Source organism: Hordeum vulgare, chromosome 2H (assembly GCF_904849725.1).
Source record: "Hordeum vulgare subsp. vulgare chromosome 2H, MorexV3_pseudomolecules_assembly, whole genome shotgun sequence".
In the NCBI taxonomy this organism is placed as follows: domain Eukaryota; kingdom Viridiplantae; phylum Streptophyta; class Magnoliopsida; order Poales; family Poaceae; genus Hordeum; species Hordeum vulgare.
Genome location: NC_058519.1, coordinates 622,472,839 through 622,500,701, shown reverse-complemented (window position 1 = coordinate 622,500,701; position 27,863 = coordinate 622,472,839). Strand labels below are relative to the sequence as shown.

The following is a 27,863-nucleotide window of genomic DNA, read 5'->3' as shown; positions in this document are numbered from 1 at the left end:
ATAGAACGAGCCTTGAACTAAAAATGTTGCTATGGGTTTTAGCCGCCTCCACTCTAACCAACCAACTATTTGCATCTATGCCATATAAATCAAACAAATTTACTTATTCAAACACAATGAAAATCGTAGTTGCGTTATTATATTTCCCCCCAATCACCTACTTTTGCTCATGCCTATCTTACTCATTTGAAAATTTGTGATTCTCATAGATTCAAATCTTGGAACCATCCTGTGGTTGTTCCGGTAGCTTAAAGGCATCACTACTTTCAACTCTCTCCTTGTCATTCAACTCTTTTTTTTCTTGTTGGATTCATCGAGCGGTCACATTATACTCATACACTTCCCATTAATATTCCAAGATGGGCAACTAACTCCTCGACTTGTTCTTGATTTTGTATCATCACACGTACATTCGGCTAGTGATATACCACAATTTATCTTATAATTGCAAGACGTGTTGCAGAGATCAAATCAATGAATGAACAGGTGTGTTTGACCATCCCAAAAATAGTTTGGACTACACAAAATAGTAGTTTGATTTATCATAAAGCTAAATAACATACAAACCTTTCCCAACTAAAAAAGTAGATGAGGCATTTTTTGCGATTCATTCTTGTGTGCAACATGGTTTAATGGACAACTTTGATCTTTCAGTATGCCAATGCTTTAGGATAATTGATTAGATTTCAGAGTTACCAGTTGCAACTTCTTCTTCACTTTTAGATGATCTCTCCCCTTTCTCCAAACCAGCCATGGTGTCATACAAAGGCCGGTTCTTAGTCTCTGGGAGGCAGAGCACCAATAGCCCACCGATGATCGCCAAAGCGCCGAACATCAAAAATGGAACTCGCTCTCCGAGCAACACCACCATGGGTGCTAGTATAGCTCCCATTTGCGACCCCTGGGCCTTGCATCCCAGTGCGACGGTGCGCACCACTGTAGGGAACAACTCTGACGCGTAAACGAGTAATAGATTGTATGTTGCAGCCATTCCAAAGATCCCGACCACCCCACATGCCATCCTTGCCACCCTAAAATGACATGCAATTCAATGCGGTTAAAACAAACCCCTCAAAACACACCTTGGCACTCACATGCAAAAAATAGTAACGCTTTAGTTACCTCATGGCACCGACGCCGGCAATAAGAGCGGCGATTGTGCAGAAGATGCCGCTAAGAAGCATCGAGCCACTTGTGAGTGGCTTCCGTCCGAAGTGTCGAAGGAGTACCGCGGTGAGAAGATATGCAGGCATCTCAGCAAGAGAGTTAACAACCACGCTAATGTAAAGGTTGATCTTTAAGTTTACCACATTGAGGGTCAACCCAAAATACACCACAGAGCAAAGGAAGGTGATGAACACCAAGAGCACGAGCCTAACCCGTGTTGTCCGTGATCGAAACACATCCAAGATAGATGACGTCTCCACGACCTTCTCGTCGAAGCCGTCCTCGTCATCGAGCTTGAGGCCGACGCCTTTTGGGATGCTCTTACCATTGGTGGATGCAATGTCTCGTAGGACGCGCATTGCGTCATCCACACGCCCGCGCACGAGGTACCAACGAGGGGACTCTGAGACAAATGGCATGGCAGTGAGCACGAAGGCTAGCGAGGGCATAGAGGTAACGATGTAAAGCATGCGCCAAGAGGACTGGAACATTGTCGCAATGCCTGCGAGGGCTGCTATGCCACCCGAGAAGAAATAGCAGGTGGATGTGCCAACGACGCCTCTACGTGATGGCCCAATAGGTTCTGTGGCAAGGATGAAGGAGCAAAAGCAAATGCTTCCGGCACTAAAGCCTGTGAGGAGGCGAAAGGCTGCATAGATCCAATAGTTGGGGGAGAACGCGGTGAGTAGGCCAAAACCGCCACTGAGGAAGCACACCATCTGGAGGGTCCCTTTTCGACCTAGAAAAGAGTCTGAGAGGTGTCCAAAGACACCGGAGCCTGCAATCAACCAACGATATGATTACTCACACGACACATCAATGATAAAACAAGCAAATACTCGATTAAACTATGTTTTTGGGTTGTAAGCAAACATATAACTGTGTGCAGAGATCTCCTAATTAACACATATGCTAATAAAGAAAAGTCAAAGCCTATGTGGAGGTAACGCTGCGAGTATTATAACTTATTTTTTTAGAAGGGCCTGCAAGCTCCCCGTGCATTCCAACGAGGGTATAGATATTCTTGTAGGTTAGCCATGATTTATCGATAACTCAAATATAATTTGATTGCATAAAAAATAGAATTTTATTTGGGAAGCATACATATTTATTGGCTTATCAAAGAAAGCATGATTTTATTTGATAAGCCGATACAAGATGAGGCAGTTGAGGTGGTTTTGAGAAGAAAACAAAACAATAAAAAGAACTAGAGGTGGAAGGAAAAAAAATAGAGAAATACAAGGAAAAAGAGGACCCGCGGGCACCCTACCCAAAAATACCACACATGGGCAATACTTAGCAAGATTTTCTATCCACGGGTAATTGGTATCCATACCTATTAAATAATAGGTATGCCATGGATATGAAATTATGCCCATGGTAACCCAATGGATACCTAGAAAAATTTAATAAATAAAAATAACACAATGACATGTGGGGTTAATACCCAACTCTAAATCCCTTATTCCCTAAATGGACATAGATCATAGGCCCACATCCACCAGCTCACCACTACTTCTACGTCCTATGTGACTCCTCAAAATGATGAAATGTTTACTCATTGTCACCGGACTCTTGCCGAACACTCGATCCAGCAATCCCCGGTCACTGCTGACTCCCACTCTGTTGGACTCGTACCCATTGCTTCTTCCAAAAGACCACCCCACCAGAGGAGTCCGCATTGGTGCTAGACTGTTTGCACATCATCACTTGAATTTTAAACTTATTTTTTACCTTTGAAAATATAAACATTATACATTGTAGCTATTGGATACCGATTGGGTATAGAATACCTGATGGGTATGGGCATGGATGTCAAATTGTGTCCATGAACATTCAAGTGGGTGGGTATAGAAGATTTCTACTGAGTATGAGTTTGGGTAGAAGGGGGTTGTATCTATCCATACCTTACCCATTGCCACCCAACCCGGATCCCAGTTCCGCCTACAGAAGTTCTATGTTTTCCACGTATAATAACAATAGTGTGCATATTGTAAGCCACCGAGTATATTATGAGTAGCTAATAATTGGTGTAGTTGATTCCAACGTGCTAGTAACATAAAGCAAAAAAACCTCTGACATGGAACTCCCGAGATCAAATGAGCTTGGATGAACAGTAAATTTAAAAAGAATTGAAAACAAAATCAAAAAATTCCAATTTCTTTTTGATAAACTTTAACAAATGTTTTAAGAGCCTGCAAATTTTCACATCAAAATGACAGTCCTGGAAGTCGTAGACAAAAAAGAAACAAAGTCAACACTTGAAAATGTTTTCGAAAAAGCAATTTTGTAGCATCAATTTTGTTTATTTTGCTGTGACTTCCACGAATATGTTTTCATGGTGAAATTTTACAAGCACTTAAATTTTTTATCAATGTTTCTAAAAGAAATTCAGATTTTTTTAATTTTCTTTTTGATTTTACTCCCAAGGCAGGCTTATTTGAGCTCGGGCTCACTCTAACATTGCTTTCTTCACATAGTAATTATTAATTTATAAGATGGTTCCGACAAATTCTGCTGCACACGTACTGCTTTGTGGCTGCAGTTTAGAACAGAAGGGTGCAGTGCGAGCGTAAGAGCATCTCCAACAGCCGCGCTACGCGTCGCGCTTAAAAAAGGCGTTTGCCGCGCGCGCTTCGGCTGGTTTAGCGCGGGGATAGGCGCTGGCTACAACAGCCGCGCTATAATGCAGCGCGCGCTGCTCCAGCAGTGTCCAAAAATGCAGTGCGCGCATAACATTTTTTAATAAGTAGATTGCATTAAATAAAAATGATACAAAGTTATTTTACATAGATTGCAACTAGATAGGTAGTTCGAAAACATAGATAGATAGTTCGGTGCTAGATAGTTCGAAAACAAAAAAACTAATCCCAGTTGCTCCAGTCATCTGCACCATCATCATCGTCGTTGGTGTCGTCAGAGGTTGACAGCCAGATGTCAAACCAACGCTCATCTTCTTCAGTGAAGAAGGACCTCCCGCCTGCATTGACGAGGTCGGCCTGCGCACACGCCAATGCCTTCCGACGACGCCTGTCCAACCGCTCCTCGCGGCGCCGGCGCGTGTCCTCCTCGCGGCGCCTTTCCCAATATTCCTGCTCGTAGGCGACGTCCTCCGGGTGGCGCCGGCGCCACTCCGCCATGACCCGCTCGTCCTCCTGGGCGACGAGGAGGCGGCGCTGCAGCGCAGTGTGCTCCGCACGGTCTTGTGCGGAGTTTAGACGAGGCGGCGGGGCGATGTCTAACGCCTGCTGGAGCGTGTGGACGTCCGGGAAGTTCATTTGGAGGCGCGGCCTGCCTAGGCGCCACGCCACCGCGTCGAACGCGCGGGCGGCCTCGTGCGCCGTGTCGTAGGTTTCGAGGCTAAGCCGGAGATCGCCGGAGCGTATCTCGGCGTAGAACCCGCCGTTGGGGCACTGGCGGACGCCGCGGTAGCCCGACGCAGAAAGGCGGCGCGGCGGCATGGTGGCGCGTCGGGGGCGGCGGCGGCGGCGCGAGAGGCAGAGGGAGAGAGAGCGCGCGGAGCAGTGGCGCGAGGGAGCGGCAGCGCGCTGCCTTTTATAGGCGCGCGGGACGCGACGCCGCAAAAATGGCGCGCGAGCTGCCGCCTTTTCGCGCGCGCGCAAGCTGTTCCCGCGCGCGTGGTTTTCCCGCCGCCGCTGGAGCGCGCCAATCTGTCCCGCGCGCGGTAAAATGCATGTTTAGCGCGCGCGCCTTTTTGCGCCGCTGTTGGAGATGCTCAGCATGAGCATCTCCAACAGCCGCGCTTTGCGCCGCGTTCAAAAAATATGTTTGTCGCGTGCGCTTCGGCTGGTTTAGCGCGGGGATAGGCGCTGGCTCTAGTAGCCGCGCTAAAATGCAGAGCGCGTGCGCCGCTCCAGCAGCGCGCAAAAATGCAGCGCGCGCAAAACATTTTTACATCGGTGCACAACATTTTTAAACAACTATAGATAGATTGCAAACATAGATAGTTCCAAAACATAGATAGTTCGAAAACATAAATAGTTCAAAAACATAGATAAGAGTACGGTGCAAGTAGATAGATAGTTCGAAAACATATAAACTACTCGGAGTCGCTCCAATCATCACCATCATCATCGTCGTTGGTGTCGTCAAAGGTTGACAGCCATATGTCCAACCAACGATCGTCGTTCTCAGTGAAGAACGACCTCCCGCCTGCAGCAACGAGATCGGCCTGCGCACTCGCCAATGCCTTCCGCCGACGCCTGTCCAACCGCTCCTCGCGGCGCCTTCGCATGTCCTCCTCGCGGCGCTGCGCCCAATATTCTTGCTCGTAGGCGACGTTCTCCGGGTGACGCCGGCGCCACTCCGCCATGACCCGCTCGTCCTCCTGGGCGACGAGGAGGCGGCGCTGCCGCGTAGTGTGCTCCGCACGGTCTTGTGCGGAGTTAAGACGAGGCGGCGGGGCGACGTCTAGCGCCTCCTGGAGCGTGTGGACGTCCTGGAAGTTTATCTGCCGGCGCGGCCTGCCTAGGCGCCACGCCGCCGCGTCGAACGCGCGGGCGGCCTCATGCGCCGTCTCGTAGGTGCGGAGGCTGAGCCGGAGATCGCCGGAGCGTATCTCCGAGTAGTACCCGTCGTTGGGGCGCAGCCGGACGCCGCGGTAGCCCGATGCTCCTCGGCGGCGCAGCGGCATGGTGACGCGTTGGTGGCGGGGCGCTGGAGCGGTGGAGGCGCGGGAGGTAGAAGAAGAGAAGACGAGCGGTGGAGGAGCGCCGGAGGCGCGCGTGGCGAGCTCCGCATTTTATAGACGCGGCGCGGCAAAATTGGCGCGCGAGCTGCCGCCTTTTCGCGCGCGCGGTTCCCGCGCGCGCGACTTTCCCGCCGCCGCTGGAGCGCCCCAAAACCTCCTGCGCGCGCTAAAAGCTAGGTTTACCGCGCGCGCGTCTTTTGGCGCGGCCGTTGGAGATGCTCTAAGGCCTACTCCAAAGTACAACCCAAATCGTGCAGTTGCATCCGTTTGAAGGAACACCCACACACAAAATCCAGCCCATTCACGTGAGCAAACGGACATTTGTCCGTATTTTCTTCGCTTTCGCCTCATCCCGGCCTTTGGGTCGCGTTTGCGTCGAAATGGACACGGAGGAGAAATGAGACGTGTGCCCATGCCCTTTCCCGACCCGCCCGTCGGGGACACATGCTCCCCCTTTTCTCTCCCCCCTCTCCCCGCCCGCCGCCTCCCGAGCAAACCCTTCCCCGTAGCGCTGCCGCCCATTTTTCTCTACCTTGCTCTCCCCCCTCCCCCCTCCCTCCTCTTCCTCGTAGCACAGTTGCCGGCTTGGTGCTCCCCTCGGACCAACACGTCGACCAACTGGTAGATCTGCGACGACGAGATTTGCAACATTCTGTCGGTCGGGTTTGCCGCATCTAGTCGCTGGCTACTGCGCCTGGCCATGGATTGGCCGGATACCATACCACACAGTTACGACAACACCTCGACGCCTCGTGCAGGTCTCGAGTCCTCCTCTAGCCGCTCAGATCTATCCTGTTGTCGATTGCCAGCAAAGCCATGGCCGACCGCAGCCCTGGCTCGACGCTGGCCTAGAGGCTTGCCGGCTCATCGTTGTTGCTCATATAATACAATGACTGCCCGCGGAAGGTCGTGCGTCGCGTCTCGTCTCCACGACGCTGGAACATTCCTAGTGGGTGTTCGTTAGATGCAAAAATGATGGGGTACGTGCTTCTCTTAGTTCGGTCGTCCTTTATGCTTTGACAAAATTTTGATATCTTATTTTCTTAAAATTATGTATAGGAGGGATGCAAATATTCATATTGGAAAAAAGAATAGATCTGTCTTTTGATTAAACTTAATTTACTAGATTTCCATGCACTTTTAGCTAGAATTGAAGCTAGAAATGAGACTAAAGAATAGACCAAATGGAAAGCAATATCTTATTATTTAGAATCAAAAAAGAAAGAAGTTGTCAAGCTCAAGAATCCGCAGATCAATAATAAAGATATAGAAAAGACATTAGTCCAACTAGTGGAAGAAGTTATAGAAGTCGGACATCTTTTAAAATACCTAATTATGGTTCTTGTTTCTTTGATCTTGCATTTATAGCAAAGAGTTGATGAATGTATGTACATTTGATGAAATAAAAGAAAATTTTCAATTCCAACAAAACAAAACGGTGAACACCTGACCACGGTGGACTAGATGCGGCCAAAATACATCCACGCGTTGGGCGCACCACCAACGCATCCACAAACAGTCCGGGTGCCGCTCCATTGCCCTGTCGAAGCGGATGAAATCCAAGCAAAACGGACGTTCGTTCGGAATCAAGCGTTGGAGTTGACCTAATAAAAGGACGAAGTGAAATACAACAACAAGCCCTACCCCGTTGAATTAGAAAGAGTAAAATGCACTACAGGTGCTTCAACTTGGGACGCGAGCTCGCTTTGGTCACCCGACTTCAAAATACGGTCATTACGGTCATTTTGTATGATGGGACGTGTTTGTATGGTCACTGTTCACGTACGCCGGTCGGTACGCCGCCGGTTTGACCACTCCACGAGCGCCACGTAGTCATGGGAGCACTAGGTGTCGTTAACAAATGAAGGTTGGGGGTGTTATGTGTAAAAATCCCTAGCTTCCCCTCTGTTATCCGAAACCCACCGCTCGTCTATCTCGTTGTCGCCGCCAACCGCTCGTCGCCACCGCCCACCGCTCGTTGTCGCTGCCTCCACGGCCCACCGCTCTCCATAGTGCCTTCGTCCTCGTCTTCATCATCGCCGCCATGTCCAGCAGCAACTCTGTCCGATCTGGTCGTCGCGGGCGGACAGTGGTTGTGCCGCTCATTTCATGCCCCCGCTGCCGCTGCAAAGTGAAGTTCTACATGTCCAGCATGAAGGATCATGATGGATGGGTGTGATAGATCCCGTGGATCTTAGGCTAGATGTGTTCGGGATGATGTAGTAGATTAATACCTTGTTGTACACTCGATGAGCTCCCTCCGGCTACCGCGTGAGGTGGTGACGACGGTGGGGAAGGAGAGAGAGATGCGGTAGCGGCGGCGGTGGACTTCCCATCGCTTCAGTGCTACCCTCTGGATCGGATTAGGGTTAGGAGTGGGGAACCAGTGGCGGCGGCGAACCTCGTAACCCGTGCCATGGTCCCCACCTCCTCTACATATAGCACTGCGCGACAGGAGCCCACCAGCCTTGCTTGGGTTGGACGCCCCCGATCAGGGCGTGAGTCAAGGTCCAATGGGCCGTTGGGCCCATTGGGAAAGAGATCAATCTAACATTCTCCCCTTTGATCTCATCATATACTTTTAACTTTACCCGTTTCGTAACAGATCAATACATAGGGCATGTTTCATCGTCGCGGCTCAATTGCCGATGGAATCAGACAGCCACAATGTACCTCTCTATTTTGAGACAGATTCTTTAACCTTGGGCCCTTTATTGTCCGGAAATATTAGACTATACCATAAAACCCATGTCGACTATGTGTTCTCCGAACACACTGGGCGGTAAGCCTTTGATAAGCAGATCTGCAAACACTTGTTTGTTGCTTTTATGCTTCAAGCATGTCTCCATAATTCCGGACTTTCTCCTTCACAACACGTAACTCTTTGTTAGTGTGTTTGGCATCAACACTTGACTCGTTGTGACAGGAGCGAAAGAACTTAAAATGGTAATCGTCGTTGTCAACCATTATCCACTCCGGGTACAGGTAGCCTTAACCATGTTGCCCGTCCCTCAGCCTCATATCAAGCTATAACATATCATTGCATCACATTGATGACAATCGTTTTTACTCATTTGGAGATTTTCCACACAAAACTCCGAGTATGAAAGTTAGCGACAATTGTGGATTTCGCTATACATATCACAAGTCCTGCCTTTGTACTCACAATCTTTTGAGAGCACTTATTCATTTTAGCATGAGGACGATATCTTTGACTCCATTCCATTGATTTATCTATGGACTGGAAATTGCCAAAACAACCCGGATATATACGTGAACCGTGTGAGGGTAATATCTTGAGCTTTCAACAACTGAAGCATATGGTACCATATTCGTTTACAATCTTTTCTTATTAACTTTTGAAACACCATAGTTTCCAGTTCCATTACCCTTGACTATAAGAACATGCGTAGGTTTTCTCGTATGAATACTTTAGAGATCTTTGTTAGTATGTCCATGTGACATTCCTAATACCCCCTTTTTTATTCTTTTGAGCTTTGAGGACAAGAACTTCTTCTCTCCTCCAGCAGTAGAATGACATCACCACTTGCAAGTAGGACGTCATCCACATGCACAGGAATTGGGAAACAAATTTCCCATTCTATAACTTTGCATGATTACAATTGTCCTCTCATTTTCTTTACACAAAAATCTTTCGATTTAAGTCATGTTTTACACCTTTACATATTTCCTTTGGAGTCACATTTGCCTTGTAGACCCTTCATAAAGTCTATGTTAGTGAAATTCAAATGATGGAATTCCACTAACATAGACTTTATAGTAGTCACAAGTATCTGATTTTCACATGCCTAGAGACCATCAAAATCTCAGTTACTGGCACTTATTTCATATGGGGTTGTCGTTGCTTTGTCATTGCCAAGAGGCAAATTCATTCTATAGTCACCCATTTCCAAAAGGCAATAGGTTTTACAGGGACCTGTATCACAAGATCCCTTGTAGAGCTAACAACAGGTGTTGTATATGTTGGAATTATGCCCTAGAGGCAATAATAAATATAGTTATTATTATAATTCCTGTATCAAGATAATCGTTTATTATCCATGCTATAATTGTATTGAATGAAGACTCATTTACATGTGTGGATACATAGACAAAACACTGTCCCTAGCAAGCCTCTAGTTGGCTAGCCAGTTGATCAAAGATAGTCAGTGTCTTCTGATTATGAACAAGGTGTTGTTGCTTGATAACTAGATCACGTCATTAGGAGAATCACGTGATGGACTAGACCCAAACTAATAGACGTAGCATGTTGATCGTGTCATTTTGTTGCTACTGTTTTCTGCGTGTCAAGTATTTGTTCCTATGACCATGAGATCATATAACTCACTAACACCGGAGGAATACTTTGTGTGTATCAAACGTCGCAACGTAACTGGGTGACTATAAAGATGCTCTACAGGTATCTCCGAAGGTGTTCGTTGAGTTAGTATGGATCAAGACTGGGATTTGTCACTCCGTGTGACGGAGAGGTATCTCGGGGCCCACTCGATAATACAACATCACACATAAGCCTTGCAAGCAATGTGACTTAGTGTAAGTTGCGGGATCTTGTATTACGGAACGAGTAAAGAGACTTGCCGGTAAACGATATTGAAATAGGTATGGGGATACTGACGATCGAATCTCGGGCAAGTAACATACCGAAGGACAAAGGGAATGACATACGGGATTATATGAATCCTTGACACTGAGGTTCAAACGATAAGATCTTCGTAGAATATGTAGGATCCAATATGGGCATCCAGGTCCCGCTATTGGATATTGACCGAGGAGTCTCTCGGGTCATGTCTACATAGTTCTCGAACCCGCAGGGTCTACACACTTAAGGTTCGACGTTGTTTTATGCGTATTTGAGTTATATGGTTGGTTACCGAATGTTGTTCGGAGTCCCGGATGAGATCACGGACGTCACGAGGGTTTCCGGAATGGTCCGGAAACGAAGATTGATATATGGGATGACCTCATTTGATTACCGGGAGGTTTTCGGAGTTACAGGGAATGTACCGGGAATGACGAATGGGTTCCGGGAGTTCACCGGGGGGGGGGGGGGCAAACCACCCCGGGGAAGCCCATAGGCCTTGAGGGTGGCGCACCAGCCCTTAGTGGGCTGGTGGGACAGCCCAAAAGGGCCCTATGCGCATTGAAATAAAAATCAAAGAGAAAGAAAAAAAAGGAGGAGGTGGGAAGGGAAGGAAGGACTCCCACCCACCAAACCAAGTCCAACTCGGTTTGGGGGGGGGGGGAGACCTTCCCCCCTTGGCTCGGCCGACCCCCTTGGGGCTCCTTGAGCCCCAAGGCAAGGCCCCCCCTCTCCCACCTATATATACGGAGGTTTTAGGGCTGATTTGAGACGACTTTTCCACGGCAGCCTCCCACATACCTCCACGGTTTTTCCTCTAGATCGCGTTTCTGCGGAGCTCGGGCGGAGCCCTGCTGAGACGAGATCATCACCAACCTCCGGAGCGTCGTCACGCTGCCGGAGAACTCTTCTACCTCTCCGTCTCTCTTGCTGGATCAAGAAGGCCGAGATCATCGTCGAGCTGTACGTGTGCTGAACGCAGAGGTGTCGTCCGTTCAGTACTAGATCGTGGGACTGATCGCGGGATTGTTCGCGGGGCGGATCGAGGGACGTGAGGACGTTCCACTACATCAACCGCGTTCACTAACGCTTCTGCTGTACGGTCTACAAGGGTACGTAGATCACTCATCCCCTCTCGTAGATGGACATCACCATGATAGGTCTTCGTGCGCGTAGGAAATTTTTTGTTTCCCATGCGACGTTCCCCAACAGTATAGGTCATACAACATGCTCCCCCAGATTACTCCATCTTCACTGAAGAAATGGCGTATCTTTAAACTTTCTTCTTTATGGCACTTTTAGCACCACCGTTGTATTCCTTAGTCTGCATTCAGAACTACAAAAGATCCGAAAATACAACTGTTTCTTTTCTTTAGGGGTATCATATGACGGTATTCAGATGACTGTCGTACTCCCCTTGACAATCACATTCTTCATTAATGGATCACTTTAGATGCATAATGTGCATCACATCATCTAAAGTACAGAGGAGTCATGAAATACATTACAATGTATTTCATGTCTCTTTCTCCCCCTCGAAATGTGGCAAGAACTTTTCTGCCACAATTTCGAAACCCATTCATAGCTCTTGTGAAATGAGGAAACTTCGATTATCTAGCTCATTCATCTTATCTCTTCATGTAAAATGAAGTTATAAGTTAACTAGTATGGGAGTAATTTTTCCTCATTTCATTTCAGAAACTCAACAGAGTTCTTTATCATTGTCTCTTTTGCAAGTCACACTTGCATATCATTCTTGTTTTTAGGTTCTTTTGTTACTTTTATCCTTTCTGGATTTAGTGATTGCATAATGACCATTACACATAAGGTGTACGGTCAATAGTAGGAAAGCTTAATAGCTACTCCATACTTTTCTCCCATAGTGGGACATTAACCGCATATGAGTCATCATAACTTTCTCCTGTCATACAGGATAAGGCCTTTGCCAAAATTTCTCCCGCCATACACGGATTGTTGACATAATACAATGTCAAGTTTACCCGGTTACGTAGGCATTCTTTCCAGACTTTTCCCGCCATGCGGGTAATTCCCTGTAAGGGACATAAATGCCATAATTGGCTCTTTTGACTCCATCAAATCCAAAATAAATCTGAATTATCTTTGTCACACATGTTTGATCTGACGTTGGTCAAATTAAACATGCGTGTTGCTTGTTTCATTTCAATCATGTTGACTGAAAAAGGAGACTTCATCATAGAGAGTACATGAAAGACATTCGTCAACCAAGACTCTCAATGATCTATCTCTCTTCTTTTTCTTGAATTAATATCCAAGAGTTCTTTTCTTGTGAAGCCATTCTTTAGAGAGAATTTATTCCCTCAAGTTATGACCTTTCTTTTCCATCTTTCGGGTCACTAGTACCCAAAACATTCGCTTTCATGAGTGAAAGCTTGAATAACTTTTAGTCTGAGTAAACTTAGCCAATAAATAACGGTAATGAGCATAAAAATAACCCTACGTTGGTCTGATTAAAATCATGCACATTAAACCTTTTAAAACTTTTTGGAATATTCTAAATCACCGTAATGCCAGAATTAGAATAAAACATCATCCTTCTACATTAATTCCATATCACCGTTGGGCAGAAATGGAAATAATCAATTAAACTCATAAACAATATGATATAGTATTCTTATTGAACAACTTTGCTAAGAAATAATCATCATCATTAACCATATTGCATCAGAAATATGCGAAATATGCATTTCTTTATCTGTGCTCTAAAATTGATCACTTTGATACAAGATTTATCACAGATTTAAGCTTTGAACATAAGATGACTCACAGAATTATAGTATTGTTATCATCAACGTTGGTGAGAAAACAACAATACCATATTTAACTTTAAAACAAACATTTTTCTTTTGTCATAGCGGAAACTGTTTGAATCTTATTTCACCCACAAGGGAAAAACTTTGCTAATAACATTTCTTCCAATTAAATTTTCCCGTTTGTTCCAATTTAATTGGAGGACTAAACCTTTTTACTTTGCAGCGGAAATACGTGAGTATAAAAATTCATACACCTTTACAGAAAAATATTCTGTTAAAATTAAAAACTCATGAACTTTATAATCCTTTTTATAAAATCCATGAACTTTTCTTTTTCTGAAAATCTTTCTTTTCAAAAACTTTTCATTTTCCTTTACAGAAAAATGTCTATTACTTGTCAGAAACATTGAACATTTTGTTTGCTATTTTCTAAACATATTTTCGTAAGAAAAAATGCCTAGAAAAAGAACAACTTTTAAATCTGCCTAAATAGGCAGAATAATTAAAATCACTTATAAAGGAGTAAATGGCTGGCTGGGCCGGCCTGAGGCCTTTTCTACTTTCGGCCCGAAAGGCCCTTTACCCCAGCGGCCGAGAGACTGGGTAGAAAGCCGTGCGGCCAGGCGCTGGTGCCCCTCCTGGCGGCCTGGGACAGCCCAGCGCGGGCGGCGCACACTACGGCCCGAAGGCCCGCCCTGGCCCTAGGGTTTTAGCCTCGGCCGTCGGATTGAATCCGACGGTCAAGCGTTAGGATCGGGGCATCAAAACCGGGGCAGAAACCTCTCCCGACCGAAACCCTAGCCATTTTCGTTTTCTTTCCCTCTAGCGCCGCTCTCTCTGTTGTTCCTCTCGGCACCCAGACGGCTCCTCTCGCGTGGAGGCAGTCTGCCCCACCGACGAGCCCTACCGCGGTCGCCTTGACGCGCTCTCCTCTCTCGGCTCCTGACTCCCCACGCGGAGTCCCTCGGCCGTTCCTTGCCCTCGAGCGGCGGCGCCCTGGACCCACCGAGGAGCTCCTTCGGCCGTTCCCGAGCAGTCCGCGGCGGCCGAGCCACTCGCTCGTGTGGTGGCCCTCTTGCCCCGCCGAGCGCAGCGCGCCGCCGCTCATGCATGCTCCTGTGGCCGCTGGCCGTGGTGGTTAGAAACCCCACGCCGCGTGTTGCCTTCCTTGCGTGGTGGCAGCCATGCCCCGCCGAGGGATCCCCTTCTTCTTTCATGCAGCGGCGGCCCCCTCCGCTCCTCTTGCCGGTGCGCGCCCTCTCCCGAGGGAGAGTGCACCGCCATCAAGGGAGGTGTTGGGGTGCCAACTACCCTGCCGTTTCTTTTCGTTTTCTTCGACAGGGTAAAACCGCGTTATCATGCCCGTTCCTTTGCCGGCGCGCGCGAGCACCTTCGAGGTGAACGCGCCACCGTCAAGGGAGCGGTGTTGATGCCCTTTTGCCCCGTTTGGGGTTTTTCCTTTTGCACCGTTGCACCTTTTGCGTCGTTGCTGTCTTTTGCCCCGTTTGGGGTTTTTCCTTTTGCGCCGTTGCCTCCCCTTCGCCGGTGGCGCGTTTCCCTTAGCGGAAGCGCGCCGCCGTCGAACGGCGTGGTCGCGGTGCATGTACTTTGCCCCCGGAGGAGTGGCTTTTCTTTGCTTGGCATGTTCCCCTTCTTCTTTGCCTTTTTTTTCTATATGCCTTTTGGATCTCAAAGGATCCGATCTTTGCCTCCGAGGAGGTTGGTTCTTCTTCCCCACACCTTGGCATGCCGATGCATGTGGGGATCGAGAGGAACAGGCGCGGCCTTGCGGCGACGCTTCTTTGCCGACGAGGCCCGTGGCCATCTTCGGTGTCTTTGCCCATCTAGGGTGCTTTTGGGAAGGGGGGTTTCTTTGCTTTGTGTCTTTCCACCGGAAACACATCTAAAGCCTCGTGGCTCTGATACCATTGATAGATCCCGTGGATCTTAGGCTAGATGTGTTCGGGATGATGTAGTAGATTAATACCTTGTTGTACACTCGATGAGCTCCCTCCGGCTACCGTCGTGAGGTGGTGACGACGGTGGGGAAGGAGAGAGAGATGCGGTAGCGGCGGCGATGGACTTCCCATCGCTTCAGTGCTACCCTCTGGATCGGATTAGGGTTAGGAGTGGGGAACCAGTGGCGACGGCGAACCTCGTAACCCGTGCCATGGTCCCCACCTTCTCTATATATAGCACTGCGCGATAGGGGCCCACCAGCCTTGCTTGGGCTGGACGCCCCCGATCAGGGCGTGAGTCAAGGTCCAATGGACCGTTGGGCCCATTGAAAAAGAGATCAATCTAACAGGGTGTTCTATAGTTCTGTCAATCAGGGAGGAATAAGCATCTGCTGACCGACCTGATTTTTCTTGATTTGTTTGTTCAAATGTTTTTATTTTTCATCTATTTGTTTGTAGAATGGATGTGATTTCTAGCATTGGGAGAGGGAATACATGGCCTACCTTGTAGATCATCACTATGTTGTTGGTCATGAAGCTGTTGATGTCATAGGAGCAACAGAGGATAGGAAGGAACTGCTTGAGAGAGAAAGAGAAGAAAGAAGAAGGGGCTTTCATGGTTGGGTCTGGAGGTACCATGAACATCACCAGGGCACAAGCTGGTGCATTTCTTACTTTAGGAATGGAGATGTTGCTACTGCTGAAACATTCTTGCTGTGCTCTCTGTCATGTTGCTGATGAAAAAACGAAGCTGGTGTTTGCTGAAGAAGAAGTGAAGGTTGTGGCGCATGTTGAAGCACCTGTAGTGCATTTCACTCAATTAGTAATGCATCTGTCCAGGCGGTCAAATGATGCGAGCTGGCAATTATTACGGTCGAGACATGATTGATGGAGACACGCTTGTCTTGTTAAAAAACCAAGCAACAGCCCAATGATAGTTGGGAGTGTTGTATTATTAGCGTAGCCAAAATCCTAGTATAAGCTATCACATGTCAATTCTTCATTGTTTAGAGTCTTACACGGCAGTCTGCTAACACCATCTCTAATAATAGATTGGAAGGAGGCTTAAGACGTGTATAATGATGTTATTTTAGCATTGTTATCTATTTCATCCATTTCAAAATAAGCGCCTCAAAAATGACTTTATTTTAGTGTAAAGTTATTTTGAAGTCATTTATTTTGAGATGAAGGGAGTACAATAATTGCTGAGTTGAAAGGAAGAGCAAAACGAAAAAGGATTTTTTTTCTCTTACTTAACTAAGAATAAAAAGACGTGTACCGATCATGCAGCCGGCGAAGAACAAGGACTGGACGAGGCCGACCTTGTACCGCTCGCCGCAGACGAGGCCCCACTCGGCCACCGTCGACGAGCCGCTCCCCTGCTCCCACTCCCACCCGGCCGCGGCGCCACCGCAGCGGTCGCCGCACCGCCCGTCCCCCGCGGGGCACCACATGGCCGGCTCGCGGTCCGCGAAGATCATGACCATGGTGTGCATCGCCTCCAGCATCCAGGCCGCCGTCACCAGCACAAAGTGCCGCAGCTGCCACCGCCCGAACTCCCCCGCGTGCAGCACCAGCGCGTCGTCGATGCTCACACGGTTGCCGCCGCCGCTGCCGGAGGCGGCGAGGAGCGCCTCGGTGGTGGACATGGCCGCGTGTACTTCTTGCGCGGAGCGAGCTACGTTCTCTCAGTTCCCTTTGGCGCTCGTGGCGTGTGCTAGTGGGGCAATGAGCTTGACCGCGTGCTGCTTGTAGGCTTGTAGCGAGGCACCTGTGTTTATCAACTGCTGTTTTTCTAAAGCAGATAGCCGCTGGACCCAGCCAAGACCCGCAGCAAACCAAAACAAACTAGCACCCCTCACGAATGACGACATTCTATTAGGACATGTATAATGATGTTATCTTAAAAATGTCACATAGGATAAATGATGAGGTGAAGGAGAAAGAACTTAAAAAAAAAGGCTTTGCCTTCTCTTACTTAAGAGGAGACAAAAGGTTATCTCTTAACACAATATGTCTCATCATGTTTTTAGGAATAACTAATTATAGAAGATAAGGCTAAAAGATGATCCGTTGTAAACTCTCTTTTTTGTCATCTCTAAATTACATGCAAGATTTTAGATAAGACTATCTTATCAACCATTGTACATGTCCTTACCGTGCAAGGGTCCACGTTCACCGGTGATCTAAGATTCATGCTATATTTTCAGGTTATGAAATGTTATGCCTTTTTTTTGCGGGGATGAAATTTTTTGTCTTGTTTAACAGCGAAAGAAAGTTGGCCGCAACAATTCCGTAGGAGTTTGAAATAGTCATCGCGTGCTTCCATTTTTTTCATAATGCGTAAAAAAATAATTTTTGCATGCGAAAACGACGACAAAACCATGGATGATCCGGTAAAATTGGATTCAGAGCAAAGTAATCCTTCTACAACAGCCGTGTTTCGGATATCCCGATTTATCACTCTTCTTTCTTTGATTGAGCCTTTGAAGTTAAGAATATGCTTCACTTGCCTGTCTATTTTCTCTTGCATGCTCATGAGCACAATCATATCCACTTCTTCAACCGAATTCAAAAATCCGAGAGCTCATATTGAATTTTTGATCAAGCTCCGTCGGTCTATACTCCTCGTCCGATGAATCATCGGAATTCATTGTCTTCCCAAAAAAATCACAAAAACTAGGTCGAACACATAGAATGATATGGGAGCTCGGGAGTTGCCAGACTTTCCGTGGTGGCGTCCGGGCCGGCGACGACGTTCCCGTCGTCGAGAATGGGAGAGAAGAGTGATGTGCCGATGCCGGCGGCGCAAACGCTCGAAACGGCTGCGGAGCACGAGCGGCGACAGAGCTGTGAGACGAACGTCACAAAGGAGGAAAAATAGAGGAGAGAGCAAATGGATTTGTTAGGTCAATTGGATGAATTTGATGCAATTTACGGTAGGGTTGGCTTGTTGAGACCGACGTGACGGACGCGCCCTAGTGCGTCAGGACGCCCCATATCCATCCATATTTGGATTGAATATGAGAGGTGCCAATTAGCCTGAACATTTGAGGTCCGTTTAAGACGCCCATTTAGATCGTATTTTCATGATCGGTTAAGGACTGGATCGTCCGTCCGGATTTTTAACGTGGATTTGGAAATGCTCTTACATTAGTGTTTTTTCTTCTTTTGCTTCAGCATTTACCCGTTGTGTACCAGTAAATCTAATCTGAAACAAACAACTCTACTTTGTTAATACGAGGAAGACTTATGATAACACTCCGGCGAAAGAAACGTGATGAACAATGTGTATCTATACCTAATAATAAAGCGGCTATTGCTTCCGTCGGAAAACCCACCACGTCATTTTTATATAAAAAAAAACCTGTAATTTTTGTTATTCAACCCGCGCTTCAATTTCTCATTATGGTGGAATTAACAATGGACGGGTTGATTTTTCAACAAAATAGGATAGGACTAACTACATTAGTTTGTTAGCTTATTATTTTAATAAATCAAAATAATTATAAAAAGATTAAAAGCGTGTGGTATTTTTTTTCCGTTGCAACGCACGGGCTATTTTGCTAGTAATAGTCTAAAACAACCAACAAAATAGGATGCAGCGGTGGACAGTAGATCAATGAGGGGCGTGTTTGGTTGTTTTACCGGTGAAGCCTCGCTCGTGGAGTCTAGTCGAGGGAAAACAAGCAACAAATTAATTAATACATTTCTATATTGTTTGGTTGTTTGAAGCGATGAAGCTTTAATCGTCGAATTAGAAAACTTACAGTAAAAATATCGTGTGGAACTGTGACATTAGGCTACTAGTCAAAGGAAAATTTAAACCATCGTTCCTGTGCGATGAATTTGACAAAATTCGTCTAAAATAACTTCAAACGTGAACATAAAATTAAGTGTTTACAATCAATGAAGTACGAACTGATCGTAAAATGAAACTGTAACATTGATGTGTATATTTTTCGTATAGATCTGATCTTGAATCGAAGCAGCGTTGTGTAGATTAGAATGAAGAATGAAGAAAAAATATAATTGGGAGGAGTTTACCGAAGGTAGAAGAAGATAGCATGTACATGTTGTGTACGTAATCACACCCCTCCAGCGTCCTCTCGTGTAAGAGACCCATCTTCTTGACTTGCTGCAAACTGTCAGTTTGAGCGTTCCCGCGAAACAGGTCCAACAATGCTTTAAATTTCGTGCTATACAAGCTCAGCATAAACACAAAGAATTAAACAGACCACTGTCTTTTTGCACGGCCTAATTGAGGGAAATACAGTCAAGCAAACACGCTCGAAATATCCGTACAAGGTATGACCTAGTTACATAAAAAAAAACTCCCAACCGCAACATAACAGTTTGCCAAAAACTAACAATATACAAACTGTTGAGGCAACACAATAGAAGAAGCTATAAAACTAACCTCGTACTGCCTCCGTTCCTAAATATAAGTTTTTTTAAACATTTTAATAGGGGACCACATACGGAGCAAAATAAGTAAACCTACACACTAAAATATGTCTATATACATCCAAAAGCCGATAAGGCAACTCCAATGCCGATTACTAAATGAACATTATCAAATGTCCGCCAACACGTTTGCACAAATGAAAGCCATCCTACTGAAGTCATTAAATAAAAGCAAACGCCAATTTTTCATTCATTTCAAGATTAAATTTTAGGGTTTTGCAACACCTACACACAGATTCTAAGTAAAGTTATGTGACAACTGATTTGTCATGATTAGATTGAACGAAAAAACAGCCCGGGCCTCACCCCACGGAAATCAGGGGCGGTGGAGATTTAGATTATGAAGCTTAAGTAAGATTACGTAGGTGTAGGATTATTGTAAATTTTACATAGCAAAATAACCGTAAATACAAGGGAAACGTTGTGCTTCTGCCGGCGGATCGCACACAGCCGTCCATCGTCTCGTCTGTGCGACACGTGTCCTATTTGAGCTTATGTAGTTTGTCATTCTGCAACTTAACGCTTGTTGCGGATTGCGTACCGCAACACGTCCTATGTTGCAGGATCTGAATCTGCATCCCTTGAGGGCAGACGCCTCTTGCTCGTGCAACCCTTGTCTTATGTAGGCTCACCTAGCTTGTATTTGTGCGCTTGTTGCAGTTTGCGTATCGCAGCACCTCCTATGTTGCAGGATCTGAATCTGAATCCCTTGAAGTCAGTTGCAAAAGCACCTATGTTGCAACAATTTCTTCCGCAATGGTACCTTTGTTGCAGAAATATGAAGGAAAAAATTATGCAAGCTGACCTATGTTGCAAAAGTTTTCTGCAACATGACATTTGTTGCAAAAAATTCTTACGCAACAGTATTTTGCTGCACAAAGACGAAGAAAAAGTTATGCAACAAAGCGATTGTTTCTGCAACTCGACCGTTGTTTAAGAATTAATGGATCAAAAGTTATTTTGCAACAAAGCGATTGTTTCTGCAACTGGGTTATTGTTTCAGGTTGAATTTGACCGGAAGAGGCGGTCCAACTGATAGATCGGATGGCTGCGCGCGCGTAATCGGACGGCTATTGGGGTGGTGGATATTTGCTACGGATCCACCGGTGGATGCCTAGCAGCTCCCTAAAAACAACTAAAAAACCTACTCTACTCCTTCCTGTCGGAGGTGAGGTCGACGCACCCTGCGAGGACGGTCCGGCCTCTTCATTGTTGGTGGCCGGTTGAGGTCAACGATACCTGGGTCCGCCACAATCATGGTTACATCGGTAGTGACGGACGCACACTCCTCCTCTAGTTTCTCCTCTGCCAGTACGTGCTCCTCCGGGAGCAGCAGATTGTGTCGTTGCTTCGCCTACAACAGCCTGAACGCGGACACCAACGCCTACTCCACCGGCGCGGGCGCCTACTCCTCCTGCTCCTTCGTTAGCATCCGATTGTGGTGCTGCTCCATCTGCAGCAGGCTGAACCCGGACAACGTCGACACCCCGCTTGCGTGAGTCCCTCCATCTCCTCCTCCGCCTCCTCCATGATGATCGCCATGGCCATGGGGTGGCCCTTCTTCACCTCTGACGAGCTCAGAGGTTGGCCCACATCAATGCGGGCCTTGCATCGGGCCTCCGCGTCGTGGACCTCTGCCGCGATTTAGGGGTTTTGCACCGGCATTCCTGTACAAGATAGCAAAGGATCGCACCAAGGTTTCCTCTGTCTCGGTTTAGAAGTTATCTTTCGAAAATCAAATAATTCCAAAACAGTAAGGCACGATGCATGACCTAAAATGATTTATAAACCGAAACGGAGGAAGTACTGTGCACTGCTTGCGCTTGACAGACAACGACTTCATTCGGGGGATATGATGCATGACGCTAGATCCAATGGATAGCATCGCCACCAATGATCAGGTGCCTAGTTGTGAGCGATCCACCACCATGCAACTGGACAACTTCGTCGATGGTTGCCCCGAGCGTGTCCCGCGTAGGCGCTAAGGCGTTTCACCCAACGGTTTTTCCAGTTTAAAGGTGGTTCGCGTTCATAGTTGTACCCCTAGGTTTGGACTCCCACACGCGCATAAAATTTAAAGTTTTTTCTCGCTATAAAAAGGACACATGTTCGACGACCATCATGTCATTTATAGGTCGGCGATCGCCATCACAGATCGGCGATCATCATGTCAATAGTTTGACGATCAAAAAGGCGGGAGTCGCACACATTAAACTCCAATGGCAAACTCCTCTCGAATGGTGGTTTCCTTCTCTCCTCCAGGCCTCGTGTTGGCAGCTCCATTGAGACGGCGAGGGTGGTCCGGTAATCGTGGTGGCACAGACTGGTGGGCGGTTGAGTGGGTGGTGCACGACGAAGTGTCTGGGATGGTGGTGGTGGTTGTGGACCGGGAGAAATCCCTGCCGGCTTGCCCGGCACCGACGCGGTGATGCCTGCGGGCGCCGCCGGCCTTCCCGAAGGGCGTCGGGGATGCCCCCTCCTCCACCACCCTTCGCGTACCGGGGGAAACCCTAGGACTTGTCCGGGCAACAGCGACGACATCGCGACATTCCTTTTTGGAGGTGTTGTTTGGTGCGCGACGCTTCGGACTGCTGGGACGCGGTGGTAGTTCTCCGGCGGGTGCATCGGTTGCCGGTCTTCTTCTCCTAGTCAATCTACGGGTGTCGGCATTTGTTTCTCTTTTCTTTCTTTTATTTTTTGTTTGGGCTTTCTTGTGCTGTGGCCCCAGCAAGCTGGATGTATCAGTTGGTTGCTTTGTAATACAAAGCGGGGGAAAACCCTTTTTCGTCAAAACTCCTCCTCATATCCTACAGGGGCAGGAGAGGTTGGCGTACACGGCGCGGTCGTAGTGCTCGTTGTTGGTGTGGCCGCCGTCGGCGTTGGCGATGTAGTCGCATTCGGCGTCGACGTGATCTCCGTCGGTCCCGGGATGAGGTTCAAGATGAGGTTTCGCTCCGGCAAGTACGACGCCTTCACCTGCGGGTCCATCGTCGCCGTGTCACCTCCTCCCATTAGGAATGTCAGGTCGGCGTTGCGCTTCTTTGCAACCACGTTGGTCCTGAAAAGGTCGAGCTTAGCGTCCTGCTTCGTCATCAACGCCGATCACCTCGTCTCGGACTTATCCTCTCTCATGGCAGAGTGACTCTTAGCGTCGGCGATGCATTGTTCAATCGACGCATGCATTCGTTCGGAAGCGGGCGCTGAGTCCCTCGCCTTCTTCACGTTTTTTGTGACATCAGGCCGCCCTTCTGCCGCCCCTGAGGCAGGCGTGTCCGGGTTGTAGACGCCGTCCTTGGCCTTGCGAGAGCGAGACAGACCTCCGCCCATTTCTCGCACGACTCGATTCTGGTGAACACAGGAAGGAACTTGAAGTCGGCGTCGGTGCTGCTGTCTCGACGGAACATCTCGAACATTCGAACCATCTGCATAGACAAAGAACAGGCGTCAGCAAAAACAACAAAAGATCACGAACCGGGCGAGCCATGGACATACTTGTCGTTCGACGTTGGCGCCGCTCTCCAGGCGAGCCATGACCTCTTCCTGGATCCCATGCCACTTGTTGCACACTTGTTGAATGCTCGCCCAATGGTTGAAAATGGCCTAATCGTGGTGCTCCATGTGTATGCCGGTGAACTCGGGGTCGACCAACTTGCGCTCGTCAAACGTCGTCTTGATCCTCCTCCAGTACGTTTCGCTGTTCTCGTCCGCACCAGTGATCAGGTCCATGATGAGAGTCTTCCATGCTTCGGCGAGGCACTCGTCCTCCTTCGTCATTCACTTGACGCGGGGCTCGGTCGGCTTCCCATTGGCCACCCGTTAATTCTTCTTTCTTTCCTAGCTCCTCGTCGACTCCGGCTCCATCGTTTCTTCCTCCTCCACCTCCTCCACCACATCCTCCTCCTCTACCTCCTTCTCGTCTATGTCGACGTCGATGTCATGAGGCTGGCGGCAAGGAAAGGGTCATGAAAGAGTAACACTACTCCCTCGAGCATTTAGATCACTAAAGTAGTGATCTAAACACTCTCATGTTTCTTTACGAGCGAGTACAAGATAAAGAGGGAGCCCGTCATAATTCTCCTAGGCCATCCAGGGAGGACGCGCGGTATGGTTTTAAACATTGGCATGGTCAAAACTCCAGACGGGGTAGGGGGCTACTGGTGAGACATAATACTGGTGATAAGACATAATACTGGTGATGGCTTGACTGCCGGGAAGCAAGCCCTCCAGGCCGACCTCAGGGCCCAATAGGTCAAATTTTGGCCCATGTTCCTCGGCGTATAAAAGGTGTTTTTCAGAAGGACTCTCAGTATTGAAGAAAAGTTAGAGACTCCTTGTCCAAGACAAATCCTAGGTCGGTTAGAAAACCGTGAAACCCTAGGTCGGGCCCTACTTTATAAGAAGAGGATATGGATTGCATGAGGATCTACAATCTCAACCTTTGTCTCGATAGCATACACATAATCTTCATTTAATCCCCTCATATGTGGCGACCCTATACATCAATCAAATCCAAAATAGAGTAGGGTATTACCTCTATGATGAGGGGCCGAGCCTAGGCAAATGCTTCGTGTGCGATCCCTTCGGATACTTCCAGTCACCCGCTCCATCCTATCGGGACTACTAATGGTTTTCTATACCGTTGGTAGAAAATAACACGATTATTAGTATTAATCTGCGCCATACTAATTAGTGCTAAGGGTTGGCTAACATATTAAACACTTCTTGTGTCTTGTTTGCTTGTCACTTGTTTTATTAGGGATCCTTGTCGTACCACAATACAATATTTCGGCATTGACTTTTGTCCCGTAAGAAGTTGCCACTTTCAATATCTTTATGAATTACTGTTAACCTTAAATCTTTTTTTGTGGGGTCGTTAACCTTAAATCTTGAATTCTTGACAGAGATAAAAAAAAGCTCATTTACAACCAATTTGATTGTATTGCAATGTGCTGGAAAATCAAGTAAAGAATGCCATCTTGCCCCAAGATCATTATGAAACTAAGTGTGTTGTAAGACAATACGTACATATGCATGTGTACCCTTTTCCCGCAACAAAAAAAAAACATGTGTACCTTTTTCATAATTTAAGGCCCTGTTTGGAACCATAATTTAATAATCTAGTCATTTAGTTTTTATAATCTACACCATAAGCTGTCCAGTTTAAAGACATAATAGATTATAAAAACTGGATTATATAATCTGGATGGTTTCAAAGAGGGCCTAAGAACGTTGTGTCGTGTGTGACCATTTGTAAGAACATAGCCAAATTGAAGGCACATGTTGTTTGTAGTAAAACTTCCGTGACCTCTCATGACCATGAATACAACACTCTCTTGTGTGCAACATTTCCATGGTAACATCTTTCAGTCAAGATAATTACAAAAACTAGTCAAATTTCAAAGTTCCCTGATATAACTTCTTCTCCACTTTTAGGTGCCCTCTCCCCTTTCTCCAGCCCGAACATGGTGTCATACAAGGGCTTGTTCATAGTCTCTGGGAGGCAGAACACAAGCAGCCCACCAACGATTCCAAACGCACCGAACACCGCGAATGGCACTTGCTCCCCGAGAACCACCACCAAGGGCGCGAGTATGGCACCCATCTGTGACGCCTGTGCTGTACATCCCATCGCCGCGGTACGTACAGTTGTTGGGAACAACTCTGCCGTGTATACGATCAACAGGTTGTATGTAGCCGCCATTCCGAAGATCCCTACCATCCCGCATGCCATTCTCACCACCCTACAGGACCCGCAATTGTGTGTGGTTAAGGCAAACATCACCTGTAATGCACTTGCGAAATCAAGAAGGGTTCAATTACCTCAAGGCACCGACACCGGCAATAAGACCGGCAGATGTGCAGAAAACGCCGCTGAGAATCATCGAGCCAATGGCGAGTGGCTTCCGGCCAACACGTTGGAGGAGCACGGTAGTAAGAAGGAACCCGGGCATCTCAGCGAGACAGTTAGCAACCACGCTGATGTAAAGGTTAAGCTTTAGGTTGACCACGTTGAGGCTAAGCCCGAAGTACACCGCTGAGCAAAGGAAGCTGATGAACACCGAGAGCACGAGCCTGCCCCGCGTTGCCCGTGATCGGAACACGTCCAAGATCGACGATGACTCCTCGACCTTCTTGTTGATGTCGTCTTCATCATCGAGCTTGAGCGTCACACCATCTGGGATGCTTCTGCCATTAGTAGATGCAATGTTTCGTAGAACCCGCATCGCGTCGTCGGTGCGCCGCCGCACGAGGTACCAACGCGGGGACTCAGATACGAACGGCATGACAACGAGGGCGAAAACAAGGGAGGGCATGGAGGTGACGGCATAGAGTAGACGCCAGGATGATTGGCACATTGCGGCTATGCCGGCAAGGGCTGCGATGCCTCCGGAGAAGAAATAGCAAGTAGACATGCCGGTAACCCCACGATAGGAGGGCCCTATGGGCTCCGTGGCGAGGACGAAGGCGCAAAGGCAAACACTTCCTGCGCTAAATCCTGTGAGGAGGCGCAAGGCCATGTAGACCCAATAATTGGGGGAGAGCGCGGTGAGGAGGCCGAAGATGGCATTGAGGAAGCACACCACATGTAGGGTTCCTTTCCGACCCAGAAACGAGTCCGATAGGTGCCCAAAAACTCCAGCACCTGCAACACGCAAACAATATATTGAACAACTACATGAAACAACAAGGACAACAATTAAAAACTGCTGGGTTGAACCAGGTTTTGTGTTGTAATCCATTTGATAACATAGTCCAGCAATTTCCTAGTTAGGCCAAATCTTAGAGAACAAGAGTCAGAGCCCATGCAGATAGAGCGACTGGGATCCTCTCTAACTCAAAGTAGGTGACATGCTTTGTTAGTCTTAACATGTGGGCCAACTAACATGTAGACTCAAATGCCATCCACTGCCATGTCACCTAACTTGGTGTTCATAGTATGGCCCTGTTTGGATACTCTAGCTTAGCTAGTGGTTAGAGTTAGTTTCTAGCTCATGTCTAACCCTAAATTAACTCTAGCCAAATAGGTGTTTGGATGGAACAGTTAGATTGACAATAGATGCACTTTATGAAAAGAGAAAAATGATTTTTAAAGGATCCCATGAGAACTAGCTCCAATTAGCATCTCTTGGCTGGTGGGAGAGAGAGAGAAAAAATATTTTTTAATGAACCCCATGAAAACTAGCTCCAATTAGCACCTCTTGGATGGGATAATTTTTTTAGATGGGTTAGATGCAACTAGCTCCAATCTAACCCTTATGTTTGGATACTAGCCGGGCTAGTTGAACCCAAACTAGCTCAAACTAACTCTAGCCCATGGATCCAAACAGGGCCTATAACCCAATGAGCAGACTATGAGTAGTTAATGATGCCGTAACTGGGAACACCAACTTGCTAGTAATCTAAAATAATCTAATGCCGACACTACTACTCTAGATGACAGTTAACATTACCTGCTTATACTACGTTATGGGCTGACAGATTCCGCTGCAGTTCAGTAGTAGAAAAATATGCAGAGAGAGTGCAACAAGGGCTGAACTCCCTAAAATATAGCTACAAAATGCATGGCTAGCAAGTCCACAACCACAAGAGGTGTACAACGCTTGTGATGTAAGCGGCTAGAGAGTAATCACGGATCGCTATCAAGACGGCTAAGATAGCATGGACGAACCGTCGGGACGGCGGAATCGCTCAAAGCTGACCGACGGGCGCGGAGCACTGACGTACTCACCGATCATGGAGCCGGCGAAGAACAAGGCCTGGACGAGGCCGACCTTGTAGCGCTCGTCGCAGACGAGGCCCCACTCGGCCACCGTCGACGAGCCGCTCCCCTGCTCCCACTCCCACCCGGCCGCGGCGCCGGCGCAGCGGTCGCCGCACCGCCCGTCCCCCGCGGGGCACCACATGGCCGGCTCGCGGTCCGCGAAGATCATCACCATGGTGTGCATCGCCTCCAGCGTCCACGCCGCCGTCACCAGCAGGAAGTGCCACAGCTGCCACAGCCCGAACTCCCCCGCGTGTAGCGCCAGCGCGTCGTCGATGCTCAAGCGCTCGCCGCCGCCGCCGCTGCCCGAGCCGGCGAGGAGCGCCTCGGTGGTCGTCGACATGGCCGCGCGTACGTCGCGGAGCGACCGTGGTATTTGGTTGTACTCTGGTTCACTTCCCTTCCT

At 47.7% G+C, this 27,863-nt stretch overlaps 2 protein-coding genes across 2 annotated transcripts; both read right to left on the bottom strand.

Annotated features, from left to right (window-relative positions):
• Positions 1-475: 475 nt before the first annotated feature.
• On the bottom strand, positions 476-16,973 carry LOC123427976 (organic cation/carnitine transporter 4-like). The gene is made up of 3 exons (XM_045112123.1): positions 16,508-16,973; positions 1,123-1,945; positions 476-1,031 (listed from the first exon to the last, which is right to left on the bottom strand). Exons 1-3 carry the CDS (start codon positions 16,875-16,877, stop codon positions 680-682), a joined length of 1,545 nt encoding a protein of 514 aa, XP_044968058.1. The 5' UTR covers positions 16,878-16,973; the 3' UTR covers positions 476-679.
• Positions 16,974-24,978: 8,005 nt separating this feature from the next.
• Positions 24,979-27,863, bottom strand: LOC123427975 (organic cation/carnitine transporter 4-like). Its single transcript, XM_045112122.1, has 3 exons — positions 27,425-27,863; positions 25,516-26,338; positions 24,979-25,436 (listed from the first exon to the last, which is right to left on the bottom strand). Exons 1-3 carry the CDS (start codon positions 27,798-27,800, stop codon positions 25,085-25,087), a joined length of 1,551 nt encoding a protein of 516 aa, XP_044968057.1. The 5' UTR covers positions 27,801-27,863; the 3' UTR covers positions 24,979-25,084.

Bases quoted from the DNA above. Each gene is read 5' to 3' on its own strand.
- LOC123427975 (XM_045112122.1), bottom strand. From the start codon at position 27,800: ATGTCGACGACCACCGAGGCGCTCCTCGCCGGCTCGGGCAGCGGCGGC. The intron at 26,339-27,424 runs GTGAGTACGTCA...TGCGTGTTGCAG, and splicing joins CTTCGCCGGCTCCATGATCG to GTGCTGGAGTTTTTGGGCAC. The intron at 25,437-25,515 runs GTAATTGAACCC...CGGGTCCTGTAG, and splicing joins GCCGGTGTCGGTGCCTTGAG to GGTGGTGAGAATGGCATGCG.
- LOC123427976 (XM_045112123.1), bottom strand. From the start codon at position 16,877: ATGTCCACCACCGAGGCGCTCCTCGCCGCCTCCGGCAGCGGCGGCGGC. The intron at 1,946-16,507 runs GTACACGTCTTT...GGTTGATTGCAG, and splicing joins CTTCGCCGGCTGCATGATCG to GCTCCGGTGTCTTTGGACAC. The intron at 1,032-1,122 runs GTAACTAAAGCG...ATGTCATTTTAG, and splicing joins GCCGGCGTCGGTGCCATGAG to GGTGGCAAGGATGGCATGTG.